The 20,118-nt window shown below is 41.5% G+C and overlaps 1 protein-coding gene across 1 annotated transcript; it reads right to left on the minus strand.

The window, feature by feature from the left end:
- Positions 1-12: 12 nt before the first annotated feature.
- Positions 13-18,347, minus strand: usp8 (ubiquitin specific peptidase 8). Its single transcript, XM_052063714.1, has 19 exons — positions 18,229-18,347; positions 16,304-16,471; positions 16,080-16,224; positions 15,145-15,227; positions 14,921-15,062; positions 14,315-14,357; positions 14,013-14,181; positions 13,564-13,726; positions 12,853-13,003; positions 12,182-12,453; positions 11,589-12,065; positions 11,158-11,232; positions 10,741-11,030; positions 9,203-9,424; positions 8,799-9,009; positions 5,467-5,703; positions 3,450-3,592; positions 3,232-3,364; positions 13-2,400 (listed from the first exon to the last, which is right to left on the minus strand). Exons 2-19 carry the CDS (start codon positions 16,405-16,407, stop codon positions 2,242-2,244), a joined length of 3,219 nt encoding a protein of 1,072 aa, XP_051919674.1. The 5' UTR covers positions 16,408-16,471; positions 18,229-18,347; the 3' UTR covers positions 13-2,241.
- Between the last annotated feature and the right edge of the window lie 1,771 nt (positions 18,348-20,118).

A 20,118-nucleotide genomic window follows, 5' to 3' on the forward strand; every position in this document is an offset into this window, starting at 1 on the left:
AGTCTAGAGTCGTTTGTCGGTTATTACATTGGTTATACTCAAACATTTAAATCAATGAGACATACAGTAACGTCCAACACATCCAGGAAAATATAAGTTTGAATCTCATGCTAGCTGACACAACTTTCAGGATTATCGAGTCAAAACCCTCCACATCTCTGATCTCTGGTCCATTTTATTATACTTTGTGCTTGTCACCAAATTGGGAGAGCTAGTGTTGACCGAAGGAATAATGCAAATTCTCATCTTTGGAGTCAAATCAGGTCCTGACTAAAGGTAGAATTAATGAAAAATGAGAAAGTTCAATTTCACAATCTACAAATTTGACCTTTAAAAAAAAAACAAGCATCAAATCAGCCAATAATACCAGGACTGTGTCATCTAAATGGATATTATAATGCAGACAGTAATATTTAATGGCAAATAGCTTTCACACAAGTAATCTTATCGGGGTGGAGAAGGCCGCATCAATCAGAAGAGATTTCTGAATCTGTGCCAATTTAAAACATTCAACGTTGAGTATTCGTGGATAAGCTATGTGGATGGATAAGCATCCTTTTGATTGCATACAGTGTAAGAGCAACGATATGCTTAACATGAACAGGCAACCATCACAGTTCCCATCTATCCTTCAATACTACACAAGTGTGAATACTCAGTCTTTTCCATCACATTAAAGTGATGGAATTTCACCATAACGTTCATAGCAAGCTATTCTGGGAGGCCACAAGTGTATATTTGCATGATTCACAGTTGAGAAATGATCGCTATTTATCTTGTGCTGCCACATTGTGTAAACCCATTAGTGTACTGCTGGAAAAGAATGTTAAAGTTCTGAAGCACTAGGCGTGTCAGACAAATTCCAAGACTGGTGTCACAATACTGTAAAAGAATTTTAAGCCCAAACTACATTTTCTCCCCTGTTCCACATTTTCACAATGAAGCGCTGTATGACAGCCTCGAGTTTGGGGAAGAGGAGGTGAGAGACCCAAAAGAAAAATAAAATAAAAGAATATCACTAAACCAGTCCCAGAGATTAGGGAGGCTACCCCAGCGTGGTGGTTTACTTGACAAGGAATTGTCAGATGCTTTGGGCATTGTGAGCAGCCTCCAGTCAGCACATACTGGCCAAAATTTAAATGGTCTCAGATTAACCCCAAATAAAATTCTGATGATGCAGTAGGGCTTTCCTGACAATTGTTTTGCTTTCTAGCAGAAGCCAAGTTTTTGTGCTAACAGTGACTGCTATTTAGTAATGTTCAAAATTCCCACCACCTCATCTAAGGTCACTCCAAAATCAGCTCCAAAACACAGACGCCACCACCATACTTTATCTTAGGTACGGTGTTCTTTTGATGATGACCACCTTGTGCAACCATGTGATTTCAATGGTTTCTTTTTACTTCCCCTCTCAAAAAGCTGTTTTTGGGGAAAAAAAAATCAAAGTGAAAAATTATAAGCCACACAACTCTAATGGTTCTATTTTGTTCTCTTTTTTTTTTTTTTTTTGCAGTCCAAAACCTGGCATCTGAACAGGAGTGTGTCGGCTTTACATCAGTTCTAGTTTGGTTTTGAAGCTTGTGTGTCACCGGTCCTGGAACTTTCTTGACAGACCTTGTAATTTCCTCTTCCAGTAGCCTAAAATGACATTCTGCAACAGCATAATCCTAAAGGGTTCACATAATTTTTCTTGTAAGTGTATGATAGGGAAGATGGGGAGGATAAAAAGCATGAGAGGTCCCCTTTGCCGGTCTTGTTAAGCATCAGAAAGTGACAACTACAACCCCTAATGCAACGACCGCGACAAAAATTGGTCACACAACATATTCAATATTTACATTTGGACAAGTGCAACATCCGCTTTGTTAAATACGTACAAGCTATGTAAGTGTGAACCTGCTGTTTACACACTCGAGTGATGAGTAAGGAGTATCAAAGCAGCTGCCTGCCCAACAATGAAAACAGCGCAGGGTGGTCTTAAATTGGCATCTCTCATGGTCTCTATAATAGATGATCTGCAATATGGGCAGCCGGCATGTTTTCACAGCTATAGGGTCCTCTAGTGGCTGAAGCATTGCACGGCGTTCCTGTGCTGCACAGTTCTCTAGTGGCATCCTTCAGCTATGAGCTCTAGGATGGACACATGCGCGCCTCCATCAGGTGGCCACAACTGCCACTTTGTCGAAGAAAAAGGGAAAAAAAGACAACCTTTTTAAGTGTTCTTCAGGTCCTGCGGCTCCATCACAGGGTGGAGTAAAACAAAATGTAGGCGGCAGAAGATTTGACGGAGGAGGTGGAGATATCAGAAACCTCATGATCGTCAAACTTGTACCAACGCTGTTTGAAGGCATTCTTACAGTAGGCAGTGTAATGGCCACCGTCCAAACCTCCATAGTGATTCTAGAAAATAAAAGTAAACACACACACACACACACACACAAATAAATTCAAGCCAAGCGTTAGCAATACTACATGATTAGTTAGCTCACAGGTGCCTAAATAAAGGTCCTCATATTGTTTACCCTCTGTGGTGAAGCCCCACACAAAACGTGAAGTCTTGGAAATAGCTTTGTAACCTATTCCAGACCGTAAATACTTGTTTTACCAAATTCCTTCTTGAATTCAGATGTAGCTTTTGTTTCTTGAAATCTTGTAGCCTACTCCGCTTTGTCTGACAGATTCTATTCACGGGATTTCTTGATTCAACAAATGTGGTGCTCGGGTGCTGCCTATGAAATTGAACTCAGCTTTCCCAAAACTGTTCCTTTGTGATTTAACAAGGGGGTCAATTACTTTTTCACATAGGGACAGGTAGTTTGGGATTTTTTCCTGTGCCATAAAAATTAATTTGGCATGTAGATGGTGCATTTTCTTTCCTTGGGTAGTCTGTGTGACATTAAAATTGGTTTGATGAACTGAAACCTTTGCATGTGATACATATGCAAAGAACACAAATCAGGAAGGGGCAAATCCTATTTCAGCACTATGCACACTGACTGAAAAACAGTTTGTTATTTAAGTAAGTTTTTATAAAGTTTCATACAGTCGAACAGTAGTACTGCTTTTTATAATAAAACATTTTTGAAAAGATATGGTACTGGAAGATGGAAGTATTTTTTGGCATAGTACTTCGGGTAAAAAGATCAACACCCATTGGTATTATCAATTCGACGATTGTATTGATTGATTGTGTGACACCTGGGTGTAGCTATTCATCTGAGCTCTACTCACAGATACTCCAAAAAGGTTATATCTCTTCAGGTTCTGCTTAGGTCCAATGACATACTGGGTCAGGTCCAGAGCATCCAGAGGGAAGTCGACAGATGTCTGCAGCTTCTGTTTCCATCTGCCCTCATAGGAGAAGCTACAATGAGGAGGAATGCAAAAAATAAAAAAGTAAGTCAATGTCATGTAATTCGTTGCAAACCGATGGACGTGTCATGACGGACCGCTTCAGGTGCACCAAGAGAATTGGAGGGACCTTCCAGATCTCCAGTTTCTTGGTGGAATCTCTGTGAGATTTGCAGTGTCTGCAGAAGACCTTGTTGTTATCCGTCAGCCTCTCCTCCTTGGAGAACAGCCTCAGACAATCCTGGGATGCAGAGCAGATGTTCCACTTTTGAGCACATATTCCTTTCCTTAAGACACGTCATTTTATACAGGAAGATTTTAACCTAACGTGTGTAAAGCGTGTAGGCACCAGCTTACTTCGAGGTGGCAGAAAGTGAGTGAGTACCACTACCAGTCAAAAGCAGTGAGATGAGGTCTGACAGATAAATAATTTAAATCAATATATGTTTTCAACAAAATACTATAAGATATACTAATTCGAATGCTTTCAAGAACTGGGACAAGCTCCAGCTCGCCCGCGACCCTTGTGAGCATACGTGGCTTGGAAAATGGATGGATGGATGAATGAACGCGAAAACATTTAACTTTTTTTTTAAAAACACATTACTGTTATTTTTATGTACCGGTATATTTAGGACTCATCAGGGCACCAAAATATTTGCTGTTTATTATTTACACCTCTGGGGAGTATAACATCTCATTAAATAATTAACGTTTGAGATCCCAACCAAACTGAAGCATGGAAACCAAATGATTTGATTAGGTATTACTACATAAGATAAGATAAGATATCCTTTATTCGTCCCACACTGGGGAAATTTACAGCCTCCAGCAGCAAGAATGTATGTAAAAAGAAGAAAGAGAAAAAAACAACAAACATCTATCAATTAAATGCAATATGAACACAAAATGGATAAATCGCAGTACTATTTACAATTTTCCTTCACATTATTTAATTATTATTATGATTTTTATTTTTTTTTCATCAGCCTGACAGCAGTCGGTAGGAACGAGCGTCGGTATCTCTCCTTCTTGCAGCGCGGGTGTAACAGTCTCTGGCTGAAGGAGCTACCAAGTGCTGTCAGGGCGGGCTGGAGGGGGTGGGAGGGACTGGCCATCACAGCTTTTAGCTTAGTTAGCATCCTTCTGTTGCCCACCTCCTCCAGAGTGTCAAGGGAGCAACCCAGGACAGAACTGGCCTTCCTGACCAGTCGCTCCAGTCTCTTTCTGTCCCGGGCTGAGATGCTGCCTGACCAGCAGACAATGCCATAATGGATGGCCGAGGTAAAGTAAATGACTTGATGGTCCAGTGACTGTAATTAAGTAAAATAGCAATGTGATTTCATCCCCATCATTGTTCTACATTGTATATCAGATTTTATAGATTGATAGCCCACATTATTCAGACATTTGGAGCAATTAACGTTACCTGCATCGTGGGACTTTTTTTCTGTTTGAGTTTGAAATGTCAGACTGAACATGAGAGGTGTCAATGTTGAATGGAATTTTTCCATTATGATCCTATCTGTTTGAATCACTAAAGTTGAGTGCATTATCAATTATAATACAAATATTAAATCACAAGGATCTGTCAGTTTTATCACACAATTGATCCAAGTGATCAAGCCACAACACATACATTCATTCATTTTAAACTAGCGATCACGTGATAATTGGGAGACCCAATCGGCCATATACATATTTGTGTTTTACAATAGTCCTGGTACCCAACATATACCGGTAGTTCCACATGTACCACTGAAAGTAGATAAGGGCGCAGTATCCACTACCATAATGCAGAGCGGGTCATGAGCGCCGAAGTTAATGCAAGCCCTCCGTTATAGAGCAAACAGGGCTAGTTATGTTAGATCAACATGGCAAAGTACACATACAGGCTTGGATATTTATTGAATTTATACAGGAAGGTTTTAACCTGACGTGTGTTCTGCCTTCGCTGTATGTACCGGTACCAGCATTAAAACATGCACTCGTTCTGCGCGACCGGATCAAATTTTTACCAGCATACATTGAAAACAATACAATAAAATGGGAGCACTTGTGAGCATATTGGCTGCACTGTCGCGTTGCCTCAAACAAATGTTAGATGTTACTGACCTGAAGTGAGCACTTGCTGGTGGAAGCCAGAGGCAGCGACAGGTACATGAAGGTCTCAAAAGTTCGAGACTTACGGTGGCATGTCTGACATTGCACGGTGGACTTGAACTGGCCCTGGAAGAGTGCCACAATGATGGACTCATTCAGCAGCTTGTGTTTGCCCCAGGCCTGGTCTGCCGCCATCTGATCATCCAGGTGGTCGTTTTCCTCTTCTTTGTAACGTTTTCTGTTATCCGCCTGACAACACAGACGGAAACACAACTGGCATGAGCAAACACGGCAACGCACATGAAGCAAAGCACTGCATTATCCACACACTGCTCCAACTCAAATTTACATATGCAAAGTTCAAAAGCTGAATACGGATTAATGATAAAACTTAAAACGTACTTGAGAGGCACACTTGTATTTTACTTCTATTTAAAGTCCCAGATTCATTTGCATGCAGCCATGGTAACATGTAAGGGAACATATTGAATGTGGTTCAAAAAGCAATTTCCTCCAAGCAGTACAGTTTGGTTCTTTTTGATATAGAGTACAGTAGTACACATTTTCCAGAGGAAAAGGTCAGAACATATTTGACTTCTGATGTCTTACTGTTCCACTTAACAGCACCCTTACTGGGTTGGGTCAATTGACTGGCCGGATAGAAAACAAAATATTTGAAGTGCTGCAATGGGATGCATAAATGGAACGAGATGAGGAAAAATAATTTTCAAAAAAATACCACTCGGCTGCGAAACGCTCCAGTGAGAGTTGTAGAGCCCCGTTTGAAGGAGCCAACAGCACCACATCATCTGCAAAAAGCAGGGATGTAATACTGAGGCCCCCAAAACGGACTCCCTCAACGCTTCGGCTGCGCATAGAAATTCTGTCCATAAAGGTTATGAACAGAATCGGCGACAAAGGGCAGCCTTGGCGGAGTCCTAACCCCACTGGAAACGGTTCCGACTTACTGCCGGCAATGCGAACCAAACTCTGACATCGGTGGTATAGTGACCGAACAGCCCGTATCAGGGGGTTCGGTACCCCATACCCACGAAGCACCCCCCACAGAATCTGCTTTTTGCAGATGATGTGGTGCTGTTGGCTCCTTCAAACGGGGCTCTACAACTCTCACTGGAGCGTTTCGCAGCCGAGTGTGAAGCGGTTGGGATGAAAATCAGCACCTCCAAATCTGAAACCATGGTCCTCAGTCGGAAAAGGGTGGAGTGCCCCCTCCGGGTCGGGGAGGAGATATTACCCCAAGTGGAGGAGTTGAAAAATCTTGGGGTCTTGTTCACGAGTGAGGGCAGGAGGGAGCGAGAGATCGACAGGCGGATCGGTGCAGCGTCTGCTGTGATGCGGACGTTGTATCGGTCTGTTGTGGTGAAGAAGGAGCTGAGCCAAAGGGCGAAGCTCTCAATTTACCGGTCGATCTACGTCCCAACCCTCATCTATGGCCACGAGCTATGGGTCGTGACCGAAAGAACGAGATCCCGGATACAAGCGGCCGAAATGAGTTTTCTCCGCAGGGTGTCCGGGCTCTCCCTTAGAGATAAGGTGAGGAGCTCGGTCATCCGGGAGGGGCTCAGAGTCGAGCCGCTTCTCCTCCACATCGAGAGGAGCCAGATGAGGAGGCTTGGGCATCTGATTCGGATGCCTCCTGAGCGCCTCCCTGGTGAGGTGTTCCGGGCATGTCCCACCGGGAGGAGACCCCGAGGAAGACCCAGGACACGCTGGAGAGACTACGTCACCCAGCTGGCCTGGGAACGCCTCGGGATCCCCCGGGGAGAGCTGGAAGAAGTAGCTAGGGAGAGGGAAGTCTGGGCTTCCCTGCTAAAGCTGTTGCCCCCGCGACCCGGCCCCGGATAAGCGGTAGATGATGGATGGATGGATGGAAAAAAATACCATGCATTTCAAAAAGAGGACAACTTTGTTTGCTTACAATCATGACAGCATGATGCTGACTTTTAATGCATTTATTCCCTCTGCTACGTGGCAGAACCTTTGCAATCCTGCCTACTTCCGCTGATGAGTAAAACAAAAGTCTGATCAGGATACACCAATCGGAGCTAAAAACAAATGTACCACTTGGTGGAAATGTTGCTTACACTTTGTGGAGTGGAACTGCCTCCCACTGAATAGCAGACATGTCTGAACATCATACAGAAGGATTTGATGAGATGGAAAACATGTCATGGGGAATGCACATCACCTATTATGCAATTCATCGATGTGATGCAACCTTTGAAAGAGACAAGAGGTATACTTGCCTTGGGTGGAACCATTGGGCATGGTATGTCCTATGGTGCACCAAAGAATTTTCTAAACAGTGGTTCTAAAAGTGTGGCGACACCACTAGTGGTAATCAAAAGAATCACTGTCGACCGTAAGTAGAGTTTAGTTGTACAGTCGGCTATGTTAAATTAGCAAATGATGTTTACCGTAATCATGCAGTTGTGCGAGTCCGTTATACTCTGCACTGGACACTAAGTATGATAAGCTTCGAAACTTTGAACAGTCTGCCTTTTATGCAACTCAGTCATCCTGGTTCAGGCTTACTGTCACATAAGTTTGCAGTAACATTAAGTCTATGAGGAAAATTGATCAGCACAACATCCCACAAAAAATGCGCAATGTAAAACTAAGTATGTATGATTATTCTTTTTTTTTTTTAAAGTGCGATGCAGTGAGACCACAGTGAGCTGTAATTTGGCAAGGAAAGACTATTTAACTTTTAAGATCAATACATTTATTGCAATCATTATTCAAGCAGAGTTTCGTTATTTTCATGTTGTGTTAAAGTTGAAACTGCACATGTTAAAGGTGCGTCATAAAATTGAATATACTGAATAACAATACAATAACATACAATACTATACAATAACGATAAAACACGCGTCTCATTTCTAACACTTATGTCAAGTATTCTAGTGTGTTTTATTGTTGGTCATGACAGTGGCACACGGAGAGCCAAGTATTATTTTGAGTAACACTTGTTATAAAGTTTAAGAACCACAATACGTACAGTACATTTGTTGCCCCCACATTTAAATGCACATGAAACCGATAAAGCAGATCAGCTGATGCAAGCAATGAAGTCTCGGGTCGACATGCACAGACGTTCTGATGAGCATCAGACCAGACAGATGCTACAAGAGCAACAGGTACACACCCACTCACACACACATACACTTTACTTACTCTCTAATTTGCCATCAAAATGAAACCCAGTGAAAAAAAAAGAAAAAAAATACATGTAATGTTTTCAAAAATGTCAGTCTGCATGACAGTATTTTTGCTGAAAGCTGGAGTCCCCGTGCTTGCTCGGTATCGAATGTTCACGTTACCTTATTGAGGTCCTCATGGAGGCCGTCCATGAGAAAGAGCAGCAACTCTTGGGAGTCCTGCTGGTCATAGCCAGCAAATTGATCATTGATCTTTCCAATGGTGATCTTAAAGTCTCGTGGACTGATACACCTGTACAGCCCGGCCCACAGCGCCTTCATGATCACGCCAAATTCCTCCGCCACTTCCCCTTTATGGCCAAGAATGTTGCTCCTGCCCAGAGGACAAGAGAAGAGGCATTCCTTTTGTTAATCCAAAGACGAAAGAATGGAGAACGGATTTGGTTGTCTCTGGATCTCAACTATTCATCTGAACAAGTATGTTTCAACGACGGTTTAAAATGTTGAAGAGTAGAAAGTGTCTGTAGATGTAATGTTTCTCCACAGAGTGAACTTGAACCACACACCTGTTGATATCTTCCAGGTAGTAATTATTGTTGAAGTACTCTGCCATTGCAGGTGTGTTGCACAGACACTGCAAGATGGAATTCATGTAGCAAGTGTTGCCAAGATTGCGAAGACCAGTCAAACTCGCACCCAGGCCTCCAAAAGTTGGATTCAAATTGCGAATTTTGGCTGCTGAAGGTCGTGCAAGCTCCACTTTAGAATACACTTTAACACTGGGAGGTCTAATGAAAGAACAAAAAAGAGGGGGGAAATTTATTACCACAAACTTGGAAACTAGAACATTTTACAAGGCATCCCAAAAGTCACGTCTTTTTCTCAATTTTGTTCTCAGCTTTCTCTCGGACAGACATGAGGCCATCAGATTTTGACAGCTCAGGGTGGTGTTTCCGATCCGGCGAGATGGGAGCACATTACAGGGTGGTATGTGGAAAGAGTCAATAATTTAATTGCCAAGATGACAAGTAAACATTCACAGTGAGTTCCAGCTTTTTGTAGTAAATGTTAATGGAATAACAAAGGCCTGTTTGTTATTTATTTTTATTTGGTATTTTTCAATTAATTTTTTTTAACTTACTTTCATTTTATTTTCCGGGCAACATAATTAGCTTTAGTTGAAAAGAAGTTAATTCTTGACAAATGTTACAATTAAGGAGTTGATATAAAATCATTTGTGTTGCATTCCATTTTAATTTCAGAAGCGTAATGGCTATCACACTGTTCCAACAATTTACACGATTATGATCTGTTCTGAATAAACCAGGCAACATTAAGGCTTGTTAATACCACCGCTGAAGAACACACGCAACTTCTAATGCAAGCTTTTGTGCAAAGCCAGCGAAACTTATCTGAAGGGATGCACCGGAACTCAGGGTTCACAAAAGCTCAATTCAGCTGATGTTCATGAGTGTAAAAAAAAGATGTACTCGTATCAATTTTTAGCTATAAAGCATCATAATCTTCCACTTAAAGAGGCTTTTTGTATAAGGATGTGCTTTGGAATTTCCGTGTTTTCATCAGTAGTTTGTGGTTAGTGAAGCACACGTCCTGTTTCGAAAAACTTGCTGCGGGCACCCGAATCATACAACAGTGTGATGGCCATAATTCAAACAGTCCTTAAACTTGTTGCCAGGCAGCAAAATTTAGCAACGCTGCTCTAATGTCTGAATGACACCTAAAATGAAATAGAGTTACCTTTTTGGGACAACTTCCGTTAGAAGTTGAATATTAAACATTTGCTTCGTGCCATGATTTCTGCCCCATAAGGCCATAATTCGCCTGAAGGTGTTTCATTTATTCAAATGATTTTGACCCCCCCGCACCCACCCCCACACACCCCTAAAAAAAATACTGTATTCAACATTGTGAGGGGTGTTGAAGAACTTTCCACAAGTTATCTATGGGTAAGCGGGATCGACAGCTTTCAGAGATAATATCACACACTCCATTTTGTGTTTTTGCCATGTAACCTACCAACCAAACATGTACCCACATGACTATCTTTTGTTCTTGAGTAGCAGTAAACATCTGAGTGCCCTACTTGGTTTCTCTATTGAAGGTGGGTATTGTAGGAGCAGCCACTGGGGCAGAGCTCTTCTTCTGGGCTTCCTCTCTTAGGTCCTGGCTGATGTCTGGGGATGAGTAGGAGCGTTTTAATTTGGACTGTTCCCGCTCCTGCTCTTTCTTTACATTGGAAGGTGGGACTACTGGTTGCGGCCGTTTCTGCTCCACTGCTGGTGCCGTTGGAACAGTCACCTCAGGCGGGTATAGGTGGACACGGTTGGTTGGGGAATGGTAATATCGGAAGGTTCCAGTCACAGTGTCAAGGAACTAGGAGAAGGTTGACATTACAAAGGGTAAACCTTTGGACATGAAACAGGGATTCATAAATGCGATACATGTATACATATTTCAGGTTTTGGTCTGTCATAGTGTCATGTATTCAAAAGTGAGGTACCTTCATCCAACCAACTGGCAAACCAGGGACACTCCTTCCCATTTCCTCACTTCGAGCTCTTGTCAGTGGCTCCCTCTGTGAAATACATATACTGTACTGTACTTACTCAACTTTAAATAGATGAGAGTTATTCTAGTGGAATATGGTGGCTATTTGGTTAGTTCTGTAGACTTAAGATGTGCTCATTTTTTCTTTCAGTAAAGAAATGCGTGTGACCAAAGTTCTAGAGGTGACTTGTGAATATGCAAAATACACATATATAATGAAGTGTAATCAGTTGATTATGGGGTTGGGCAACACATTCTCGTTGCCCCTAAATTTCAACTCTACAAAACAAATCTCAATATCCAATTTCAAGGAAACAGTTTCACATTCCATTTTCACTTTCAGCAGAAGCAATGGTCTGAGCGTCATTGATGTGGACAACCTACCTTTACTTCGCTGATGATAAGATTAGGAGCAGGCGAGTCGAGAGACATACTCTTTGAGGGAGCTTCAGGGATCTGTTCTCTTCCCTTGCAGCCATGGTTCTCTTTGTCTTCCTCTTCCTCTGCCTTCTGTCGCTCTAGTCTTTTTTTGTCTTGATGTCCTTTGTCCACTTCGTCCTTCTTTTTCTTATCACTCTGTTCCTTTACTTGCCTTTCTTTCAGCTCCTTTCTCCGCCTGTCCTCTTCTAGCAAACGCTCTTGAATGCGTTTCTCCTTCTCTTGCCTGGCTTTCTCCATCGACGCCACTGCCTCCAAGTGTATCTGACTTTGTTCTTCTTCGGACAAAGTAGTGGTGAAGGCTGGTTTGGCTGAGCGGTCGGGGACATATGGAGTGTTCTTGCTGGATTCTTGGTCTGGTCCATTTAGGCTCACTTTAGCCTCATCCGAGAGGCGGCTGGGTGGCTTCTTGGTGCGGTCAAACTGAGACAGGACAGTACAAAGGGTAAAAAGAAAGAAGGAGTGTAGGAGGTAGGACAATCAAGTTCCCTTGCAGTTTTCTGATACTTCAAGATGATCAGTCTACAGTTGAGTCATACCTGTGGGAGGGCCTTGGATGAGGAAGAGGGATGGTTGGACGTGTCTATCACTGGTCCTTTCTTACTCACTTCCAGCTTCGAGAAAAGTGCATCAACAGTGTCTGTCATTCTCTCTGTGCTCACGGGTGGGGTGGCCGGCCGGGGTTCAGTTGGAGCAACTCCATTCATGAGTGGGGGAGCAGAGGGTTCTACAGACTCGGGTTGAATCTCAGGTTCTGGCTGAGGTGGTGCTGAAGGTTTTATTTCCTTGAGGGATGGGTAACTTAGGTTTACTGGAGAAAAAATACAATACACCTTAGAATCAAATTCCATGAACACACATTTACTACAAATATTTAAACTAGACTCACTCGTCATTTTATGAGGTACAACAGCAAAACATACGAAACTACAAAGAACTAAACATTATTAGCTCGGTAAAGGCAGCATTTTTTTAATGCAGCTCTGAAGATTCATCTTAACAGACAGCGTAAGGGTACCTAATATGTTATGGTCAGTGACTAAAACCAAACTAAAATGGTGAACAGTTTGACATGTGCAATAAAATGTTTGGAGAAGGTCAAATTAAATTCACCTGTATAGGTCATTTTAGGTTGATCCTGAAATTTCAACCATAAGCCCAAAAATCGCTAGCTTTTGGTGCATAGTGTAGTGTAAGTGATGATACTCACACTGAGACACGGAGGCATTCCCACTGTTGATGTTCTGCCGAGGGGAGCGGACTTTTGCATTGGTTGTGTACATTGGGTAATATAACAGCCAGCTCTCATAGCCCCCCTCCAGCACCAGTGGTTCACTGCGCAAGATGGTCATACAGTCCCACTGTGGAGTATCCAAATTATTTATGAGTAAATTAGTAAATACAAGTGTTCCCTCGACGTTGCAGTTCGTTGGTTACGGCTTCACTACCATGGGTTTTCCTTTGTGATCATAACCTCGTCTTTTGTAGTTTTACCTTGCTATTTTGCGGGGTTTCTTGCAATTGTTTTTCCTTCTAAGTTGGACCAGACAAAAAATATATTATTATTATTATTTTTTTCCCTTTGGAGGAATTTGTTTTACAAAAAACAGGACCATTAACATAAGTTTGGATGCATTTGAAAATCTGCTCTCAGCGCACTGCTTCACTCAGACCGTTCAGAAACTCAAGCGTCCCCCCCAAAAATACAGAACCCAGAGCAGGCAGTTCAAGGAATATAAATTGTTGCTTTTCATAAATTAATGGAGGCGGCAGACACTCTGCCTCGGACACCACATGAGAACAACAAAACATCTGCTTAATACAGATTTTAAAGGGCTTTTTTCTTAGAATGATTTGCCTTAACCAGAATCGCAGGTCACATTGTATATTCCTTTACATCCAAAGTCTTGAAAATAATTACCTTGTAGAGAGCATCTTTGAGGCTCTGCAATGTCATGCCCATGGTCAGATCAGTCACGGAGTTAAACCAGTCCAACAGGACTAAATAGTCCACGGATCCCCTCCTTTTCCACTGCTCTTTCGACTCTTCAGGGAGATTTTCTTCAATTTGATTCACAGTGATTCTAAAAAAAATCAAAACAGTCCAGTATTGATGATTCACATCAAAACATTGAAAAGTGGGGGGAGAAAACATAAGGCAGTTATTGAAGGGACAAAAAAATATCACGTCACATTTTTTTGGACTGGAAATACAGAGGAGACCCCACTTTGCAAGGGACAGGGACCAACTCCTGCTAGGAATCGTGAAATTCTACAAATAATTGATGCCCCGTAAAAGGGGAAGTCAACACAAAAATGTTCTTGACAATATTATATTCTATGCGGTGATGTATTCCTCTTGTATCATACCCTGGGCGGATAGCATCTTCGGGTACGCTGATGCAGGCCTGAGATGGGACCTGAATGTGAGACTCAACAAAGTCTCTCTGGCTTCGAGCATCCATGACAATTGTAGTAATCATTTGGTCTTTCATCATGTGGAAAAGTTTCTCGGCTGTGATTCCACCCACCACCGCAGCTGCAATCAGGTCAAGTTATTTAAGTGACACGCAGCATAAAGAATGCAGACAATCCCGAATTACCACATGCCATAGGCTAGACGATGTCTACTGTATCTAAAATTTTGTGAAGCATTTTTGTCCCCGGCTTACTTTTTGAAGAGGTATTCTTCATGTCGCTCACTTCTCCTTTTACCTGACAGAGTCAAAAAGAAATAAATGTGAAGTGTGTAAATGTCCTATTTCAAGTGAGACAACTCAGTCACTACGAGATGCAACCGTAAACCTCAGAATGAATTCAATAGCATTGGTATATTATATGAAATTGGATTTAGTAAAGCATCCTGCCAATCAATTACAATTTAGAGTGGGAATGCAATCACAGAACAGATTAAAATCAAAATTAGTAGTGAACGTACCACTCTCTTAGCCACATAGCACTCAGTGTGATGTAGTGCTTTTTACACCCTACCATCTACACAAGCACATTATTGGAGACAGCACTGGCCTCATGTTAGCAATTCAAATGTATATTTAAAACCAGACTGCAACTGTTACAACTATTCTTTGACATTACTCTCGGAAAGAAGAGTTCTTCTATCAATCAAATTTAAACTTCTATTGCATAAAACAGTCGAGTAGTGCTATACCTTATTGCAACTGTTACAACTATTCTTTGACATTACTCTCGGAAAGAAGAGTTCTTCTATCAATCAAATTTAAACTTCTATTGCATAAAACAGTCGAGTAGTGCTATACCTTATTACTGTCCTTGTTTGCCGTTGAGGATTTGGGAGAGCTTTGACTGTCATCTTTCTCCGTCTCCATTTCCTGCGCCCTTTTTTCCTCTTCTTGTCTCTCCTTCTCTTCCAGATTTTTCCTTACTTCAACTTCCTCATACCTTTCAAAATGTTCACAGTTTAAATGAGATCTTTATTTTTAAAGAATATATTTCCACTTAACATTCCCAAAAACGTTCTGACCGGAGTTTGAGGCTTTCAGCGAGTATCTCAGCTTCTTCGATGGCTTTCTTCACATTGTTTGGCCCAAGCATGGTCAGGTACTCCTGCAAACATTGGAGTCATTATAAATTTGTTTTACAACTTTTCTCCAATGAATACGTATCATACATTGCCCACACAAAAAATAGGGATATTTGGCTTTTGGGTGAAATTCATGGAAACCGTAAATACTCCCTGGCCCATGCAACACCTGTTCCTGATGATGTAGTCAGGTACGCTTGCGAATGCTCTGGCCTGCAGACCATGCTGATATGAACAGTTTCAATGGTCTGACGTGACACTTGGGTGCCTCTCATATCCCTTAAACGTGCCTGGAGTTGAATGTTTCTCTGGACATTGTTCACAATAAAGTGGTCCTCAGCATGGGATGTGGACAAAGGATATCCACTTCTACATCTTTCTGTGACTCTTCCAGTCTCTCTGTATCTCTGTTGGAACCTGCTGATAACATTCTGTTACACAAGAAGCTCAGTGGCCACTTCCATCTGAGGACATCCTGTTTGAAGCATCACAATGCCAAGGTACTGTTGATCTATTATTAGGTGTCATCTTGGTTTCATGACGTCAAAATGTGAACAGCATGAGGATGACTGTTTGAACAACAGCTCTAATCCAACCAGGACATTTATTGGTCGATTCAAGGATCAAGCACCTGTTGTGAATTTTGCGGTTAAGATCTTAAGTTAGAGAACAGCAACTTGTGCAAAAAGTTCGACCAGTGCATTCAAAAGCTTAGAGAAAGGCCACATAAAGTTCAAATGTAAATGTTGGAATGCATTTTAGGAGCTTCCTGAAATTTCACCTGGAAGCCAAATATCCCTAACTTTTTGTGTGTATATTAAACACATTTGTTCAAAAAAAAACATTGTGGGGAAGGGGTGAGGGCGCCACCATACCGACTGCTGCTTGAAGTCTGGTCTTGCCTTGACAATTTTATATACTGTTAGATACTTCATGTAAAGCACATAAGCTTTCTCCTCATCTCTGTCCAGACGACTCTCCTCAGCCGCCTGGAAGATTTTGCAGGCACTCTGAACATAGCTGCAGCAAAGTAACATTGTGTTTGAATATTGTCAATTTGTTATGCTGCATCAGCTGTACATAAATTATCAACACATACTTTTTTGTGCTTATCTTGTCTTGCTTAACTTCAGTTTTTTTATTGAGGTCACCGAGCGATGTGCACAAATAGAGGTCCTTGGCACCGGTGGAGACCACAGGCATCTTGGCGGCTGTGTTCACTCAGACCTCACAGTTAATCAGGGCACTTCACACACTTCAACCATACCTGAGAACAACAAAACAGCTAATAAATATACAATATAAGATAAGATATCCTTTATTTGTCCCACACTGGGGAAATTTACAGCCTCCAGTAGCAAGAATGTAGGTAGAAAGAAGATAAAATATAAATCAATATATCACTAATGTGGGACGTACAGAGTCGTTGTAGCTCTACTTAAATAGATTTTTAAGGTATTAGTACCGGTACTTGCGCTTAGATTTCTGATTACTTTTCACTTTTGCAGTCCGCAAGACTTTGATTAAGTTTTGTTCATGGAGACTGTGAAATGAGAAGGATTGAACATTCTGGATCTCTTGAATGCCAATGTGAAGGGAGAATGGCTCTTCTCTTCCTCCTTGGGGAATACGACCACAGGTTGAGACACCAGTTGAGACCACCAACAGTCCGCTGGTGGAACGCATGAGGCCAACATAAGGATTGTGACATTTTGGTCGTTCAGAGGAGGCACTGCAGAGGTTTTTACAACTGACTTTGTAAAGATTCGATTTTTTTAAATTGTAAAGGAATACCTTATTGTTATTATTATTTATTTATTTATGTATTTATTTTTATTTTTATCATTTGTTGTTGGGGTTTTTTTGTATTGCATTTTGTGTAAAAGTACTCTACAAGTAACTGTAAGAGTACTTTTACCACCCTGTGTTATAGGTGAAGCAAGCTAAAATCAGTAACTTCAATTACATTTATTTCAAATATTAACCCGATCAACCCTTTTTTTTGTACTTTTCTGTCATGCTAGGGACTGAACTTGTTAAAATACTCATGCATTGGACAAGGCGACCTACAATATGGTGGTGTGTGCCGTCACGAGAAATCTAGAAGACCTTTCATATTTTCAATCAATCGTGAACACATCAGTTACATCGATGATAGTGGCTTTGACAGCCCTGCCAACGAGCATAAGGTCCATGTACTAGTATGGATTTATCACATGTAGGTGCACACTAGATTACTAATAGGCCACCTTACTTGTTACTAGTGAGTCAAAACAGTAGTAGTTCAGCCCTGTGTGCTACTAGTACTACTTGTGAGACATAGAATTCTAGTCAATATCTAGTGTTTCAGTAGTGGTGGTAGTAGTAGTAGTAATAGTAGTAGCGTCCAGTTGTCAACTAGTGAACACTTTTGCCTCACGAGTAACGTGTAAGTGTCTTACAAGGATACCAACGGTGTCCTACTAGTCTGTAGAAATCCGATACAGTCGGGGAAGTAGTTGTGGGGAAAGAAACTTGTTCCGCTAGTGCACTAAATTGTCTTCCTAGTGAAGAACCAGATCGTACTAGTACATGGACCTTGAGATGTATATCTAATAGATTCTATATACAGTAGAACATGTTTTAACTAGACTTTGTTGCAACAAATAAATGGGGATTAACCCTGGCTCAACTACGTATATTTATGAATACGAAGTAAAAACGAAATTCACGTTAAAGCCGTTATTTGATGCGTGACGCGAGAAAGAACAGGTTTGCTGCAAGCGGCGTGAAACGACGACCGAGCTTTGCTTTCAACCCTTCAAAGTTAGCTAACCAGCTAGCTTTAGCTACGTTGTTTATCCAGCTAAACTGTCCGCTCGCGCAGTTAGAAGATAGCAGCTAATGTCAGCTATTTAAGACTCGACTCGGCACGGACACTTGCCAACTAACCGTACAGAAGCATGATTCCCTAGAACGTCTAATTCAGAAGAGACCACGTGCAAACATTGTGACTATGTGCTGTTTTTTCGGGAAACACTTTACCTCTTTTGATGGTTTCTTTTACACGGGCTACTTTTTTGACAGCTGATTCCTGAGTCCTTGTTTGTCTTCTTCGTCAACAACGATTGGTGGGCGAGGCCACTTTTCAAGCTGGACTGCCACCTATAGGAGATATTGTTCCCTTCGCAATTTACCGGTATTTAATTAAACATACTTGAACATACAAAAATACAATTTTAAGATTGTTTCTGTTGTCACACTCTCGCTGTCGAGAAATTTCAGACTCTTGAGGTAACGAATTTTGTTCCGAATCAGAGACAACGCATGCTTGCTAGTAGTTCTCAACTCATGATTTTTTTTCAACGGAGTACCTTCAAACCAGCGCAAAATATTTGTAGACGCAGGGAGAAAGTCTTGAAGCAGAGTACAGTGTCATTAGTGCCATTTTGGAACTCAATTTGTAATAGTATCTCGAGATCTATTTGGAAATAATTTTGCTGCTGCAAATTGGGAATTTCTCCATTGTGAGACAAATAAAAGGTTTCTTATCTTATCTTATTTTATCAACAAATAAATACATACAGGCATACATACATACAGTACATACATACCGGCACATACATACAGTACATACACAAAATACTTGTGTTTATGCTTCAGTAAGGATCTTTGTTGGCAGGGAGGCACCTGCTGTGATCAAGCTCTCTGGCTCAAAATAAGAAAGTACAGGTATATGTGCAGATGACAGTATTTTGTTGAGGCATTATAAAAGCACAGTTTATCCCGTCCCACACACTTTTATTGCAAAGAACAGTCTTTTTAAAGTATCCCTTAGGGTCCATTCTCACTTTCTGGCTGTCAGTAAATAGGAGCCAATTGTAAATTGTCCCTAGGTGTGAGTGTGAGTGCGAATGGTTGTTCGTCTCTGTGTGCCCTGCGATTGGCTGGCAACCGATTCAGGGTGTCCCCCGCCTACTGCCCGGAGACAGCTGTGATAGGCTCCAGCACCCCCCGCGACCCTAGTGAGGATCAAGCAGTTAGGAAGATGAATGAATGAATGAATGTATAACATCACTAGGAAGAAACCAACAGAAGACTCTCGAGCACACGGTTTTCTTAAGACGCAAAACGTGTTTGCTTCAATTGGGAATATCTTACTTCTCCAAGTCTGTTCTGACATCAAACACAGTTTGCCTCTCTCAACTTAACTTCTTTTCTCTACGATGACACCGGGCAGTTGGACAGCATAAAGCATGCTTTTGTGAAGGATGTTTCTGGAAGTCCACAATCGTCCCTACTATTTACATTAAAACATATTTTAAAAGTCCAAGACGTTTTTCAGAATAGTTGGGGCTCTTGCTTATCAGAATGAAGATAACCAATCCATGATTCGCCATAATGGCCTTTCAGGGATACCTCATTAGGATGCATTTCATTCAAACTCTCTTGGCTCCAGCGTTAAATAGTCTTTCTGATGTTTTCTTTGTATGACAGCCAGTATAATAAAAATACAGAAGTTCGAGGTTTTTCGTAATAATAATAAAAAAACACTTTAAAAAAACACTAAAACGACTGCTCTAAGAAGCATTTTCACTTTGAAGTCACAAGGGGGCACATGGAGCCTAGATTGGACAATTGCGTAAATAAAAGCTTTCATCAGGCTTTCAGACATGAGGGCTCAAGTGGAGGACAATGGTTGCATTGTGCTCTGCTCCAACATATTGTGAGCCGAAGGTTTAATGTATTTTGTGTCACTCACAATAGACATTCACAGACATTCAGCCTTCAATGAGATTGAAAATCTGCAATATGTGAATTGATTAGATTTATACGCTTACATGCTGCACACATGCAGGTCAACAGAATCAGTAATCGTGCATGTTTTTGGAATGTGGGAGGAAATCAGAATACCCGGAGATGTAATCCAACCCT

Source organism: Hippocampus zosterae, chromosome 4 (genome assembly GCF_025434085.1).
Source record: "Hippocampus zosterae strain Florida chromosome 4, ASM2543408v3, whole genome shotgun sequence".
Taxonomy (NCBI): Eukaryota; Metazoa; Chordata; class Actinopteri; order Syngnathiformes; family Syngnathidae; genus Hippocampus; species Hippocampus zosterae.